Source organism: Erpetoichthys calabaricus, chromosome 18 (assembly GCF_900747795.2).
Source record: "Erpetoichthys calabaricus chromosome 18, fErpCal1.3, whole genome shotgun sequence".
In the NCBI taxonomy this organism is placed as follows: Eukaryota; Metazoa; Chordata; class Cladistia; order Polypteriformes; family Polypteridae; genus Erpetoichthys; species Erpetoichthys calabaricus.
The window spans coordinates 79,368,475-79,382,972 of record NC_041411.2 but is presented as its reverse complement, the minus strand read 5'-3'; the positions used below and the strand labels follow the sequence as shown (position 1 = coordinate 79,382,972).

General features: G+C 43.7%; 1 protein-coding gene across 1 annotated transcript; it reads right to left on the bottom strand.

Annotated features, from left to right (window-relative positions):
- Positions 1 to 4,221: 4,221 nt before the first annotated feature.
- On the bottom strand, positions 4,222 to 14,392 carry spcs1 (signal peptidase complex subunit 1). The gene is made up of 4 exons (XM_028824333.2): positions 14,264 to 14,392; positions 9,252 to 9,311; positions 9,083 to 9,169; positions 4,222 to 4,497 (listed from the first exon to the last, which is right to left on the bottom strand). Exons 1-4 carry the CDS (start codon positions 14,312 to 14,314, stop codon positions 4,372 to 4,374), a joined length of 324 nt encoding a protein of 107 aa, XP_028680166.1. The 5' UTR covers positions 14,315 to 14,392; the 3' UTR covers positions 4,222 to 4,371.
- Between the last annotated feature and the right edge of the window lie 106 nt (positions 14,393 to 14,498).

Below are 14,498 nucleotides of genomic sequence, written 5' to 3'. Positions count from 1 at the left end.
GAATGGCAGAAAATGCAGGCGTGTGAATTTTGTTGATCATCGCCAAGAAGACTCCAGGCTGCCGTCACTCCCAGGGGGGCTTCAACAAAGAAAGTACTGAGGAAAGGATCTTCATACTGGTGGTAATGGAATATTTCAGTTTTTTTTATTTTTAATAAATTTGAAAAATTTCCTCAGGTTTGGTTTCCACTTGTCCATTTGAGTGTTGCATGTTGAGGTAGAAAATTAATCAGGACTATGCCTGAACATAAAATGTGTATAAAAGGGTCTGAATACTTTCTGAAGGTGCTGCATAAAGAAGTGTAAGGTAAATGAAAGAAACCTGAGGTCTTCAAATTATTTTTGGAATGTTTTGAATATACCAGTAAAAAAATTACAAAAATATAAAACAGTAGAACACCAATTATCCGAGGTAATGTGGACTGATGCTACCTCAGGTAGCTGAAAACGATAAAATGGAGGGCCGCCATAGTGGCGACATTGCACAGAGAAGGCGCGCAGGGTGGGTTTGGGGTGACACAGCAAGATCAGTTGACACCACCAGGGAAGTGCACCACTCACGGTGGTCTGAGACGGAGTCTGCGTGACTGACATATGTAGATCTCCTTTTACCTCATACCACAAAGCGCTTACTGCTGAGCCAGAGACCCCACGGGTTCGCAGCTCACCAACAGTACAAATCTTCAAACTGAGATGCTACGTGGTGAGAGCCCCCAACAATTTACTTGGCGATGAGGCTGGGATTTGTACTCTGGATGGATGGAGTGGTGATGTTACGCAGAGAAGGTTGGAAAGACAAATCAGCTGACATCACCAGGGAAGTGCGCTGCTCACAGTGGTCCGAGATGGACTCTGCACGACTGATGGATGTAGGTCTCCATTTAGCACACACCACATAGCGGTCAGAGATGGGCTCCCACCGCGGAGCATTCGCCTTTGAGCCAGAGAACACGGGTTCGCAGCTCCCCGCCGGCAATTCGCCAGAACACAAATCTTCAAATTGAGATGCTACATGTTTCAAATCCACAGCAAATCAATTGGCGATAAGGGTGGGATTTGCACTGTGAAGAGGTGGAGTGTAGTGAAGACACAGACTAGACAAACCAGGCAAGTGCGTCAATCGCTCACAGCGGTCCGTGATGGGTTCTGTCAGGCTGATCGATGGATCACTCCATTTACCCCGTACGGTCTGAGGCGAGAGACTGCGGGTTTGCAGTTCCCACAGCGCTTTGAAATGTATAAACAGAAAAAATCCCAAGTGAATGAAACAGCTTAGTGTTCACAGTCAACGCTGGTGACACACAGACGCTGCCCGAGGAGTGAGTAAGTCCTGCTCACATTCACCAGCTCCTTGACCGCCCATTTGGTACAGTCGCAGTTAAATGTGCGGTTTTTATACAATCTGTACGATATTCACAGCAAAGCTTTTATGAACTATAAGAAAAGTAGTGCATTACATTTACAGGTTCGCCTCAGATAATGCAGAATCTCAGTAAATCGGCAGATAATCGCGGTTTGACTGTATATGACGTAAACTGGTACTGCCTTGCCTAATTCAAACCGTAAAAATAAGTCATTTTCACAGACACATTGTTCAATCATTGTAATAGTTTTAATTCACCAAATCATCGAGTCCTTGGATTTCACAACACTAAGATCGCATCTCTCAGCCTAAATGTCTTCACTGCAAATACGTTCCATGGGTGCAGGTGAGGTTGGCATGGTATTGGCACATAAGCTGGGCCAATTAAGAGGACCAGTTCTGGTTGTCTCTCCAGTACCGGAGTAGATCCGACACCTCCATTTGTTTATGTATCTGATGCTGGCGCCTGTGTGGTTGTGGATATGACTTGGGTATTCATAAATGAAATGAAAAGAAAGTGGTCTTCTCCTCTTTGGTGGTTCAGAACAATCCTTTCTAGTTGGCAATTTCGGTAGAGAGAGTGAGAATCGTGTTTGTTAGGATCTCCTTGAGGTTGTGTCCTACGAGTCAGGTTTGAATCTTGGGTCCAGGGTGGCAGTCAGATGAAACCACTCCATATCTTCAAACTTAGCCAGGCATTCCTCAATTGAAGATGTCACTGTGACAATTTTGCTTGGTCTTGTAAGAACATATGAAATTTAGCAAACGAGAGGAGGCCATTCAGTCCTTCTTGTTTCAGCTGCTCACCACAGCGGATCATCTTTTTTCATCTCTTCCTGTCCTCATCCTCTTAATCTGTCACACCCACCACCTGCATGTCCTCTCTCACCACATCCATTAACCTTTTCTTAGGCCTTCCTCTTTACCTCTTGCTTGGCAAGCGCTATCCTTAGCACCCTTCTCTCATTATACCCAGCATCTCTCCTCTGCACATGTCCAAACCAACACAATCTCGCCTCTCTGACTTTGTCTCCCAACCGTCCCACCTGAGCTGACCCTCTAATGTCCTCATTTCTAATCCTGTCCATCATCGTCACACCCAATGCAAATCTTAACATCTTTAACTCTGCCACCTCCAACTCTGTCTCCTGCTTTCTGGTCAGTGCCACCGTCTCCAACCCATATAACATAGCTGGTCTCACTACCTTCCTGTAGACCTTCCCTTTCACTCTTGCTCATACCCGTTTGTCACAAATCACTCCTGTCACTCTTCTCCACCCTGCCTGCACTCTCTTCTTCACTTCTCTTCCACACTCACTGTTACTCTGTACTGTTGATCCCAAGTATTTAAACTCATCCACCTTCGCCAACTCCACTCCCCTCATCATTCCACTGACCTCCCTCTCATTCACACACATGTATTCTGTCTTGGTGGTCCTACTGACCTTCATTCCTCTCCTCTCTAGAGAATATCTCCACCTCTCCAGGGTCTCCTCAGCCTGCTCCCTACTCTCGCTACAGATCACAATGTCATCAGCAAACATCTTAGTCCACAGGGACTCCTGTCTAATGTCGTCTGTCAACCTGTCCATCACCATTGACAATAAGAAAAGCCTCAGAGCCGATCCCTGATGTAATCCCACCACTGTCACTCCTACCACAGACCTCACTCACCATGGTCACACTTCCCTCGTACATATCCTGTACAACTCTTATGTACTTCTCTGCCACTCCTGGCTTCTTCATACAATACCACAGCTCCTCTTGAGGCACCCTGCCATTTGCTTTCTCCAGGTCCACAAAGACGCAATGCGACTCCTTCTGGTCTTCTCTATACTTCTCCATCAATCAGGAGGCCATTCAGTCCATCAAGCCCATTTGTTTAGCTAACAGCTAAGCTCTCCCAATGACTCATCCAGATGTTTCTTAAAGGTTCTCAATGTGTCTGCTTCATGGTTGCCACAGCATGGTGAAGCCATAGAATAAATGTGAAATCAACATTCACTGCAGACATGCGAATGGCGACACACGCATTTAATTTTAATGTCTTGATGATGGAGGCCTTTAATGAGGAAGAAGTGATTAAAAAGTAGTTGGCACACTGGTGAGGGCCACTGCACTGCAGCACAGGGATTGCCTGTGATAAGTCTCACGTGTCGTGTGTGTACATAGCATAATAAAATTCTTACTTGCAGACGTGTCTGTTAGGTAAGATGCCCTTTTCAAGGATTGGCGTCCATTCCAATTGGTTCTGCCTCACTGCAAATGCTACCAGGATAAGCACTTCCACACTGTAATGGAATAAGAAGACACATCAGTGGAATTGTGACAGCTCTGCATATACCACCTGCACTTCCGAAGAGGTCACCCACCTTAAACTGAAGAATATTCAGGACCAGCCAGTACTTGGATGGGAGACAACCTAGGAAAAGCTTGGGTTCCTGCTGGAAGAGGTGTTGGCGAGGCCAGCAGGGGGCGCTTACCCTGTGGTCTGAGTGTGGATCCCAACACCCCAGTGCAGTGACTAGGACACTGTCCTGTTAAAAGTGGCACCATCCTTCATGTGAGATGTAAAACCGAGGTCTTGACTCTCTGTGGTCACAGAAGATCCCTGAGCAGAGTACGGGGTACCCTAATGTCTAGGCTAAATTGCCCACCACATCCTCTGCCTCTAATTGGCTCTCTCTCTCTCAATACTTTACCACCTAACAGCCGATGTGTGGTGAGCGTACTGGCACAAAAATGGCTGCCATCACATCACCCAGGTGGATGCTGCTCACTAAAGTGCTTTGCGTTGCAAGGAACTCGCTATATAAATGTTAAGAATTATTACTGTATAAAAAGAAAACATGAATTGCTTCTCGGATAAATGATTTATTTTGATGGGTCTGAATTTTTCAATATATATTTAACAACATGGTTTTAAAAGTAAAAAAAAAAAAAAAGAAAAGTGGTGGAAATGCTATTCACAATCCAGAAGGTCTGACCAGACTCCAAGGTGGCGTCTTTCACTTGTGCTTCTTGGATTTCTTCACAGACTCGGGTTGCTTTTCTCTCGTTTCTGCAGGGGCTTCCACTGAAGGCTGCCATTTCAGGGGGTGTCTACGAAACACTGGCCACGGTGGAAGAGTAAGCTAAGAAAGAAACAAACAAAAAAAAATTTTACTAATAGTAGTACGTTAACATTTATTTGCATTATCAGATGCTTTTATCCAAAGCGACTTACAAAAAGGGTCCACGTAATCAAGTAAGGGCGGCACGGTGGCGCAGTGGGTAGCCCTGCTGCCTCGCAGTTAGGAGACCCGGGTTCGCTTCCCGGGTCCTCCCTGCGTGGAGTTTGCATGTTCTCCCCGTGTCTGCGTGGGTTTCCTCCGGGCACTCCGGTTTCCTCCCACAGTCCAAAGACATGCAGGTTAGGTGGATTGGCGATTCTAAATTGGCCCTAGTGTGTGCTTGGTGTGTGTCCTGCGGTGGGTTGGCACCCTGCCCAGGATTGGTTCCTGCCCTGTGTTGGCTGGGATTGGCTCCAGCAGACCCTCGTGACCCTGTGTTCGGATTCAGCGGATTGGAAAATGGATGGATGGATGGATAATCAAGTAAACCTCAGTCTGGGGGGGCCGTTTGAGGACAAAGTGACAACCGCCACTGATAAACTCGGAACAAAATACAAGTGAGTGACCATTCCTTCGTTACAAAAACCAAATACAAAAAATCAGTTTAGACAGAAACTCACCCAGCAGAAGGGTCTTCAGACGCTTCTTGAACGCACCGAGGAATTCAGAATTTCTAAAATGTCACGCATGCCCTTATTCTGGTAAGAGAAACCAGGATGACAAGCGTAGATTTCTCTGCAAGTTATTAACCCAGCAGCACAGGGTGTGAGGTGAGAAGCACACGGCGCAGTACTAGCCAGGCACTCTTAGCTGTGTCAAGGTTGAAGCAAATGGGGGGGAATCGGGCAATGGTGATGGACAGGTTGACAGACGACATTAGACAGGAGTCCCAGTGGACTGTGATGTTTGCTGATGACATTGTGATCTGTAGCGATAGTACGGAGCAGGTTGAAGAGACCCTGGAGAGGTGGAGATATTCTCTAGAGAGGAGAGGAATGAAGGTCAGTAGGAACACCAAGACAGAATACATGTGTGTGAATGATAGGGAGGTCAGTGGAATGGTGAGGATGAAGGGAGTAGAGTTGGTGAAGGTGGATGAGTTTAAATACTTGGGATCAACAGTACGGAGTAATGGGGAGTGTGGAAGAGAAGTGAAAAAGAGAGTGCAGGCAGGGTGGAGTGGGTGGAGAAGAGTGTCAGGAGTGATTTGTGACAGACGGGTATCAGCAAGAGTGAAAGGGAAGGCCTACAGGACGATAGTGAGACCAGCTATGTTATATGAGCTGGACACGGTGGCACAGGAGGCAGAGTTAAAGATGCTAAGATTTATATTGGGTGTGGTGAGGATGGACAGGGTTAGGAACAAGTACATTAGAAGGTCAGCTCAGGTTGAGAGACAAGAGGGCGTTGGTTTGGACATGTGCAGAGGAGAGATGAGGGTATAATGAGAGAAGGGTGCTAACGATAGAGCTGCCAGGGAAGAGGAGAAGAGGAAAGCCTAAGAGAAGGTTTATGGATGTGGTGAGAGAGGAAGATATGGAAGATGATCCGCTGTAACATGGCAACCCCTAACGGGAGCAGCCAAAAGAAGAAGAAAGGCTTTTATAGCAGTTGCTCCTTATCTGTGGAATGGCTTGCTTTGTGATATTACGTCTGCTCCAATATAGACTTTAATGATGATAATAATGGCCAATCTCTTCTTGCTGGCATTTTGACCCAGCAAGAGTGTGACATTTCGTTTATATACGTTGACTCGTGTGTTCATGATTATAAAAATGTATTTGTGAGTGTGGGTATCTTTTTGAGTTTGTTTTTTTTTATGTAATACAGTGGTACCTCGGTTTGCGAGTGTAATTCGTTTCCGGAAACCTGCGCGCAGTCCAAAGTACTCGTGTATCAAAGCGAATTTCCCCATAAGAAATAATGGAAACTCAGATGATTTGTTCCACAACCCAAAACTATTCATATAAAAATGATTAATACAAAATCTAAAGTAAAAATACATAAAACAAATTAACCTGCACTTTACCTTTAAAAAGAATCATGGCTGGTGTGAGTGAGTTTCTAAACTCGTGTGGGGTTCCACCCAACGGGACGACACGCGGAAGAACGCCTTTCTAAACACTCAAGGACACCGAACAATAGATAAAACACCGATTATAAACAAAACTCAAATACAAAAAATTAAAATCAGACCGAGCAATTGTAGTCAAAGAGTCTTAAACAAATGAGTTTTAAGTTTAGATTTGAAAACGGAGAATGATTCAAAATTTCTAAGCTCAGATGGTAGCGAGTATTGGGACCTGAAAAAACAAAAAAAAAATTATTGTATTTCTATTGAAAAAAAAAGTTAAATCTACTGTCTCAATTTCATTCTGTATTCATACCTGTATTTCTATTAAAAAAAAGTTACATCTAACGTCTCATTTTCAAAAAAAATATTTTTTTGAAGTATAAACGACAGTTTTTTTTTTTTTTTTTGTATACAGGTATTTGTCAAGCTTGGGTCACAGAGTTCAGTTGCCGGAGACACAGAAAGGCGAGTCCAGTTGGGTGTTAAATGTTTTAAACATCGAGCGACAAGCACGTTACGCGGTAAGACACAGCAGCATAGCTACAGAGCTGCCATTAGAGAGGGTGTATCGCCGGTGACCCGGGTCACAAAAGTACAGTGGAACCTTGGGTCACGACCGTAGTTCGTTCCAAAACTCTGGTCGCAACCCGATTCGGTCGTGACCTGAAGTAATTTCCCCCTATAGGATTGTATGTAAATACAGTTCGTATGATCTGGAATGGATTAATTGTATGTAAATATATTTTTTTTTAAAGATTTTTAAGCACAAATATAGTTAATTATACCATAGAATGCACCGCGTAATAGTAAACTAAATGTATAAACAACTGCATAACACTGAGAAAACCTTGAACAACAGAGAAAACTAACATTGCAGGAGTTCACGTTAATAGCCTTACGAACCGCTCGCTGTAAACACTTTTTAAAAGTGTTTTAAGCACAGGGGGAAAAAAAATGAAAATTTGAAAAATTGTAATTTATACAAAAACTAACCATAAACAACCAAGAAAACTAACCTTGCATGAGCAGAGTTCTGGCGTGAAGGAAGTGAGCAGGAAGCTGGGTGGAGAGGAGATTACAGTTTTGAGGTAAAGTCCCTCTGCGCGATGCACGTCTGACCGAGAACAATGTACTGTACTGGGTGAGACTGAACACGTGCGGAAATCATCGGCGCATACGAACCGGAAGGGAAACGAAATAGAGCACAAAGAGTTCACAGCGAATGCACAGGGAGAGACTGAACACGTGCGGAATCATCGGCGCGTACGAACCGGAAGGGAAACGAAATACAGCACAAAGAGTTCACAGCGAATGTACAGGGAGAAACTGAACACGTGCGGAAATCATCAGCGCATACGAACCGGAAGGGAAACGAAATAGAGCACAAAGAGTTCACAGCGAATGCACAGGGAGAGACTGAACACGTGCGGAATCATCGGCGCGTACGAACCGGAAGGGAAACGAAATAGAGCACAAAGAGTTCACAGCGAATGCACAGGGAGAGACTGAACACGTGCGGAAATCATCGGCGCGTACAAACTGGTAGGGAAACTGGCAAACTTTTTTAGTCGTAACCCGATTTGTATGTGTTCCGAGATGTTCGTGACCCGAGGTTCCACTGTATACGTATTTTCCTCATATTTGTTGTAACAAAATATATTTACGGTCCCAGGATTCCACTTCTAATAAAGTTTCAGTTTCGTTCTCATCCAGTTATTTGCTATTGTTATGTTAAAGTGCGACTGGATGATGGCTCAGGTCCGAGGTATAAAAGGGGGGCAGATGTTCTTTACTTCGCTGCACATAAAGAACTAAATGCATTTATAACTAAGAGCAAGAAAATTAGAACAGGCTTGGTGGCCGCTGATGATGATGATAATGTTTAACTTTTATTTGTGCAGTTTAAGGAAGTCGCGGCGTTTCGCCAAGGAAGAGCCCCGTATGGGGCCTTGTGCATGTACACCAAGGTTTTTAATCGGGTTACTCGCCTTATCCCTGTAAACATGCTGAATGAGAGGTAAGGCTAAGCACCTGATCTGTGAAATCTACAAGTGCAGTGGCACCACGGGACTGGACTTGAGACGTCCTGCATTAGAGTAATGGCTACTGGTCCAGAAGCCATGTTTTTGATCATTTCTGAAGATACGCACATTGCTAAAATGTATTTGTGCCATGAAGCATGTTAACAGTTTACAGTATGATGATCTAACCAATGCCATGTCACAGTCTGACCCGCTCAGTCCATGCCAGTGTTGAGGGAGGTGCTGAAGCCTATCCCTGCCAGTATAAGGTGCCAGACAGGAACAAATCCTGGACATAGTGGCCAATCCGTCGTATCACAGGGTGAGCACACATGGACCAATTTAGCGTCAATTCTTGCATGTCTTTGGGTGGTGGATAGAGATTGAAGCCCCCCACACAGACACAGAGACAGCATGCAAACGCCACCTGGTTTCCTCACATACAAGCAGCGGCACTTACCACTGTGCCGCCCTCACCAGTGTCAAACAATCAAATCAGAGAAAAACTCACCAAACAGGAGAGTGCAAAGCCGGCCAGCACGATGTAAACTGTCCACCCAAACTGCTCAACGATGAATCCATAAATGAAGCCGGCCACCTGAAAGACCAGAATTAACAAATAAATAAATGTGGGCAGATTTGCAAATGATTAACCAGCAAAACACAATAATGATACTTACCGCAGAGGCAACGATAATTGACTGGAAAATCTGCTCTGCTAATTTTTGTCCCTTATAGTCCTAAAATACACACAAAAGAGCACAATGTTTAAAAATGCAAAAATAAAAAAAATCATAAAGTATAAATGTGACAACATAACTTATGCACATGACATTCTGCAATACCACAACACTCTTCAACCCAATTCTGATGCAAGGAGCCGATGCCAATCCTGGCAGCAACAAGTAACAAGGCAGGAAACCACCCTGGCCTGGGCATCAATCCATCGCAAGGCCCACTCCTGCTACTTTACAGCCATGTTACGTCTTCGGGATGCAGCAGGAGACGAGGAGTTGCACGGTACACCAAAATCTGAACTGACTCGTGTCTTCATTAAATGGCAGCCAAACAGAAATGAGATGTGAGACGAGCCGACAGATGAGCAGCTAAACTGGGATTTCCAACTCCAGCCAGTTTCTTAATGAGAAGCCGATTCTTGCTGTTCATTAAAGCCATTATTGACACTGGTCAACAAGCATTTTGCTACTGGGATTCTTTCATCTGCACTTTAACAAATTTCACTTCATCCATCCATCCTCTTCCGCTTTTCACTTCATCCATCCATCCTCTTCCGCTTATCCGAGATTGGGTCGCGGGGGGCAGCAGCTTGAGCTGAGATGCCCAGACTTCCCTCTCCCCGGCCACTTCTTCTAGCTCTTCCGGGAGAATCCTGAGGCGTTCCCAGGCCAGCCAAGAGACATAGTCCCTCCAGCGTGTCCTGGGTCTTCCCCGGGGCCTCCTCCCAGTTAGACGTGCCCGGAACACCTCACCAGGGAGGCGTCCAAGATGCCCGAGCCACCTCATCTGACTCCTCTCGATGCGGAGGAGCAGCGGCTCTACTCTGAGCTTCTCACCTCACATCTTTAAGGGAGAGAGCCCAGACACCCTGCGGAGGAAACTCATCTCAGCCGCTTGTACTCGCGATCTCGTTCTTTCGGTCACTACTACAAATTTCACTTGCTGACTCCAAATCTGAAAACCGTTTTCGTCCAGCAGCACGTCCCATCTTTTAGTTATGATGTTCCAGGTCTTGGACAGTAAAGATGGATAACCATTTTGATAAATACCGGTAATTCTACTAGGGATGTCACACACTACTAACAGCTGTGAGTTGTTTACCTTATCATTACTAATTTTATTTAAAAACTAGACAAAGAGCCCGTTTCGACAACGTAAGATGAAACGGGTACGAGTGGAATAGTATAACATATAATAAGTATAAGCACCACAAACCTGATATAGGTGTATTGAATGAATGCGTAATTAGGCCTCGAGCTGTAGTCGAAATCGCCTTTCAGGCCCCTAGAGCTTTAATCGAAGTCGCCTTTCTCTTTGAATTTTCGCGGCCGTAAATCTGCCACGATGTTGGGGTTGGATGTCGGTCGAAGTCGCCTTTCTCTTTGAATTTTCGTGGCCGTAAATTCCCGCGATGTTGGGGTTGGATGTCGGTTGAAGTCGCCTTTCTCTTTGAATTTTCGCAGCCGTAAATCTGCCGCGATATCGGTCTCGTAAGGTTTTTCGGCCAGCTACGCAGAAGGCGACTGCGCATTCAGCTTCGGACGGACGTGAGTGAGTGAGTGAGGAGACTGGCGAATTACGTATTAAGATTATTTTTAATTAGCGGAAAAATATTTGTTACTGATTACTGAAGTCTTATACAGTATGACTCTTAAGCAGCGGTGGGCAAAGTCAGTCCTGGAGGGCCGCAGTGGCTGCAGGTTTTTGTTCCAACCCAGCTGCTTCATAAGAAGCACTTATTGCTCAAGTAACACTTCTGCTTAATTTTAGTTGTCTCACTCGTTAAGCTTTTGAACCCTTATTGCTTATTTTAGTCTTAAACAGCTGTGTTCTTGGTTTTTAATTACTCCTTATTAGCAATCGGATGCAACTGACAAAAGAGACCAGCATTTCTCCATTTAGCTTGTTACCATTTACACCAGTGTGTGTATTTATCGTGTGCCGATTTGTTTTAATTAAATACTTGGAATGAAAGTGAAGAGAAAAAAGTGAAGCATTAAGAATTACTCATTTGTTTTAGACTTCAAATCATTTGGATGATATCCTTAGAAAGGAACAAAAATCTAGGATATGAGAATTACCTGACATAGAGTTAAAGCACACTAACCGGCCCTGAAATTAAATAATTGACAAGGATTTTTTTTTTTTTTTTTTAATTAAGCAATTGGGTTGGAACAAAAACCAGCAGCCACTGCGGCCCTCGTGGACTGACTTTGCCCACCCCTGCTCTTAAGCATCATGACACAACTCAGACTTGACGCTGCAGTAGGTAGTCGGTTTTTACTGTTTCCTTAACAGAACACTGCATTTCAGGCCATTCTGTTCGTTAGATTCACCCTTACTTTGAAAATTTTGTCAAAGAGATGGACAGAAACGGCGATGCATTTAAGAAATCATTTTGATCTCGACAAAAATGAAGCCAAAAACTAAGGAAGGTGTTTTTGTTGGGCCCCGATATCCATGAACTGATGCTTGACAATGAGTTCAAAAGGGAACTGAAGCCCACTGAATCAGCAGCATGGGCATTTAGAACGTTAGAACACTCTGGACGAGAGCAGGTCATTTAGCCCAACAAAACTCGCCAATCCTGTCCACTTATTTCTTCCAAAAAAACATCAAGTCGAGTTTTGAAAGACCCTAAAGTCTTACTGTCCACCACAATACTTGGTAGCTTTGTGCAGGTTGTCCAGAATTTTCTTGGCAGTCACAGATTAGAGAGTTATGCTGAGCTTGTGGAGAACATGCCGGTATCGTCTTCTGGTTTGTTTTCAGAATTAACACATCAAAACAATTTTGGTGGGACAGAGTTCAAACTCCAGATATCATCTCGATATATTGATATTCAAAAGTGTCAAAATGTCAATGATGTGTATCTCAAAAACACGACGTGCTAAGCTTAACTCCAATTTCACATATGAAATCAGTGTGAAACACTTACTAAAGAGCTGGTCGGATGTCCCCAGTAGCAAACCAAGTATTTTTTTTGTAGACCTGTGGACTTGTTGCTGCCACAGCAGACTGACAATTTTCTGTTTTTTTTCTAAGACCACCGTCAAGATGTGTTGGTGACCTGAGCAGACCAACGTGAGCGTCTCGAGACCTTCACCTTTCTTTATTTTCAAGTGACTGCTTGTTTTGTGTCTCATTATTGTTTGGCTGCTCATTAATGACAAAGAAACAACTAAGGTAAAACGAGTCAATCAGCCACGAAAACTGCTCACTAATTAAGAAGATGGTTAGAATGAAAACCTGCAGCCACTGCGGCCCACCAGAACTGGAGATGGACACCCCTGGTTTACATGTTCTCCCCGTGCATTTGTGGATACATTGGTATCGGTGAGTGTGATTAACTGCATGTGATTACCAGTTTTAACATTGAATACTTGAAATGTCGCCAATTCTACTCAATTAACAAGATATATTTAGTCCTTCATGTACGGTGAAGTAAATCCCATTCAGTCCCTGAAGATTCAAGGTATAAAATGAGGCTAACATGAAAGAGGCCATTTTTGCCAGACCCGATATTAGAAAACTGATTTCTGCTACAAAATTTGTTGGTGGAACGGATGTCCTGAAATGCCAGGCGTGGGTATCACTCAGAGAAGTAGTTTCTAAGTATTTAGGTGGCAACAGAGATTAAAATTGTAAACAAAATGTTTGAAGTTTAAGGAACTGGATCGCAATAGGAGTCCCAAGATTTGCATTTGGATTTGCTTCCCTGATAACCTTGGAACGGGAAGCGAAGAGCAGGGTGAAAGATTCCATCAGGACATGGAAAGAAGGTACTGGGGACGCTGAAATGTCATTATGATGGCGGGCTACTGCTGGGTGATTCACAGGGAGGGACCCGAAAAAAAGTAGACAAAGGACAGGCCACCAAATGGGAAAAGAAGATAACTAACATGTGACAACAACTAGAAATTTATGTATTCTTGTTTTCTTTAAAAATATGTTTCAAACTTTAGGTTCAATATTTTCATGTTAAATTGATTTAGAACAATAGTGAATACATTAAGAAATTGTGTGTTACATTTTAATTCATTGTGACATAATATTGTTTGTGTTCACGAATGCAAGTAAAAAAATATTATTCACAAAACATTTTTTAATCAAATTAATTTTGCACCTCGTTGAAAAATTGCGGCCATATTTTCAATGCGCCGTCCGGTTCTGCAGCTGCCCCCCTTCCCCCGGACCCTCGTCTTGATAAAGAAAATGAATGGACAGATTTATAGCAGCCGCTTTATTCATTTGTTAAATTTTAAACTTTCTCTGTTAAGATTCACAACCTTACCGCAAAGGTGGAAGTTAACATTGCGGACAACTTTAACAGCTGTGGATGTCGTTTCATAAATCGCTTAAAGAGGATTACAGAAAAATGCGGGACAAACTATCCCACGTTCTTCTATTAAATCTCCACCAATCCGTTCATTTTCCGAACCTGCTTTTCCAGGGTAGAGTCGCGGGGCAGCCGCAGCCCATTCCGCTCACCACCGGCCGCAAGGCAGGACACATTTTGTTGGTTATTTTAGAATATAAATTATTTGAAATTTCTAAAACGGCGTAACTGAATGCAAGGCGATGCTGAATAAATACATTTCGCAGGCTATCCACTGTAACTGGCTGATAATTTAAAAACTCCCAACAGAGGCTGAACTGGCCAACTTTACCGTGAAGAAAGTCACTCCGCTGACAGTTTATCGTGACCCCATTCTTCCGATTTCTTTTTTCCTTCTTCTATACTGTGCATACACGCATATCTTGGAAAATGTGTCTCTCCTGTGCAGTTTGTAGTCAATAAGAATGCTACTAAACACGTATTGTGGTCTGCATCCGCACGTAATAGCATAAAAGGGATCGTGCATTCAAAATAATTACATCGTTTTTAAATTCCACCAAAACAAAGCCAGCCACGTTGTGTCCTACTAGCTTTAATTAATAAGCACAGTCTTACCATATGCGTATTAATTGAATTCACAAACGGTAAATTTTTCAACATCATCATTGTAACGGAGTCCGGAATACAAGCAATCCAAACCTGTGAAACACCGCCGACCAATAAGCAAGAGAAGGCGACTTCCGCCTTTCTCAATAGCATACGTATTACAGATAGGACCCTTACCAGACCATCCACGCAAATGCCTGATTGTTTTAAAAGTGTTTAAACGTTAAAGCCCATTTACGGTAAA

Coding starts and splice junctions, on each gene's coding strand:
- spcs1 (XM_028824333.2), bottom strand. CDS start 14,314: ATGATGATGTTGAAAAATTTACCGTTTGTGAATTCAATTAATACGCAT. Junction 9,170..9,251: donor CAATTATCGTTGCCTCTGCG/GTAAGTATCATT, acceptor CTGGTCTTTCAG/GTGGCCGGCTTCATTTATGG. Junction 4,498..9,082: donor GCTTTGCACTCTCCTGTTTG/GTGAGTTTTTCT, acceptor TTTCTTTCTTAG/CTTACTCTTCCACCGTGGCC.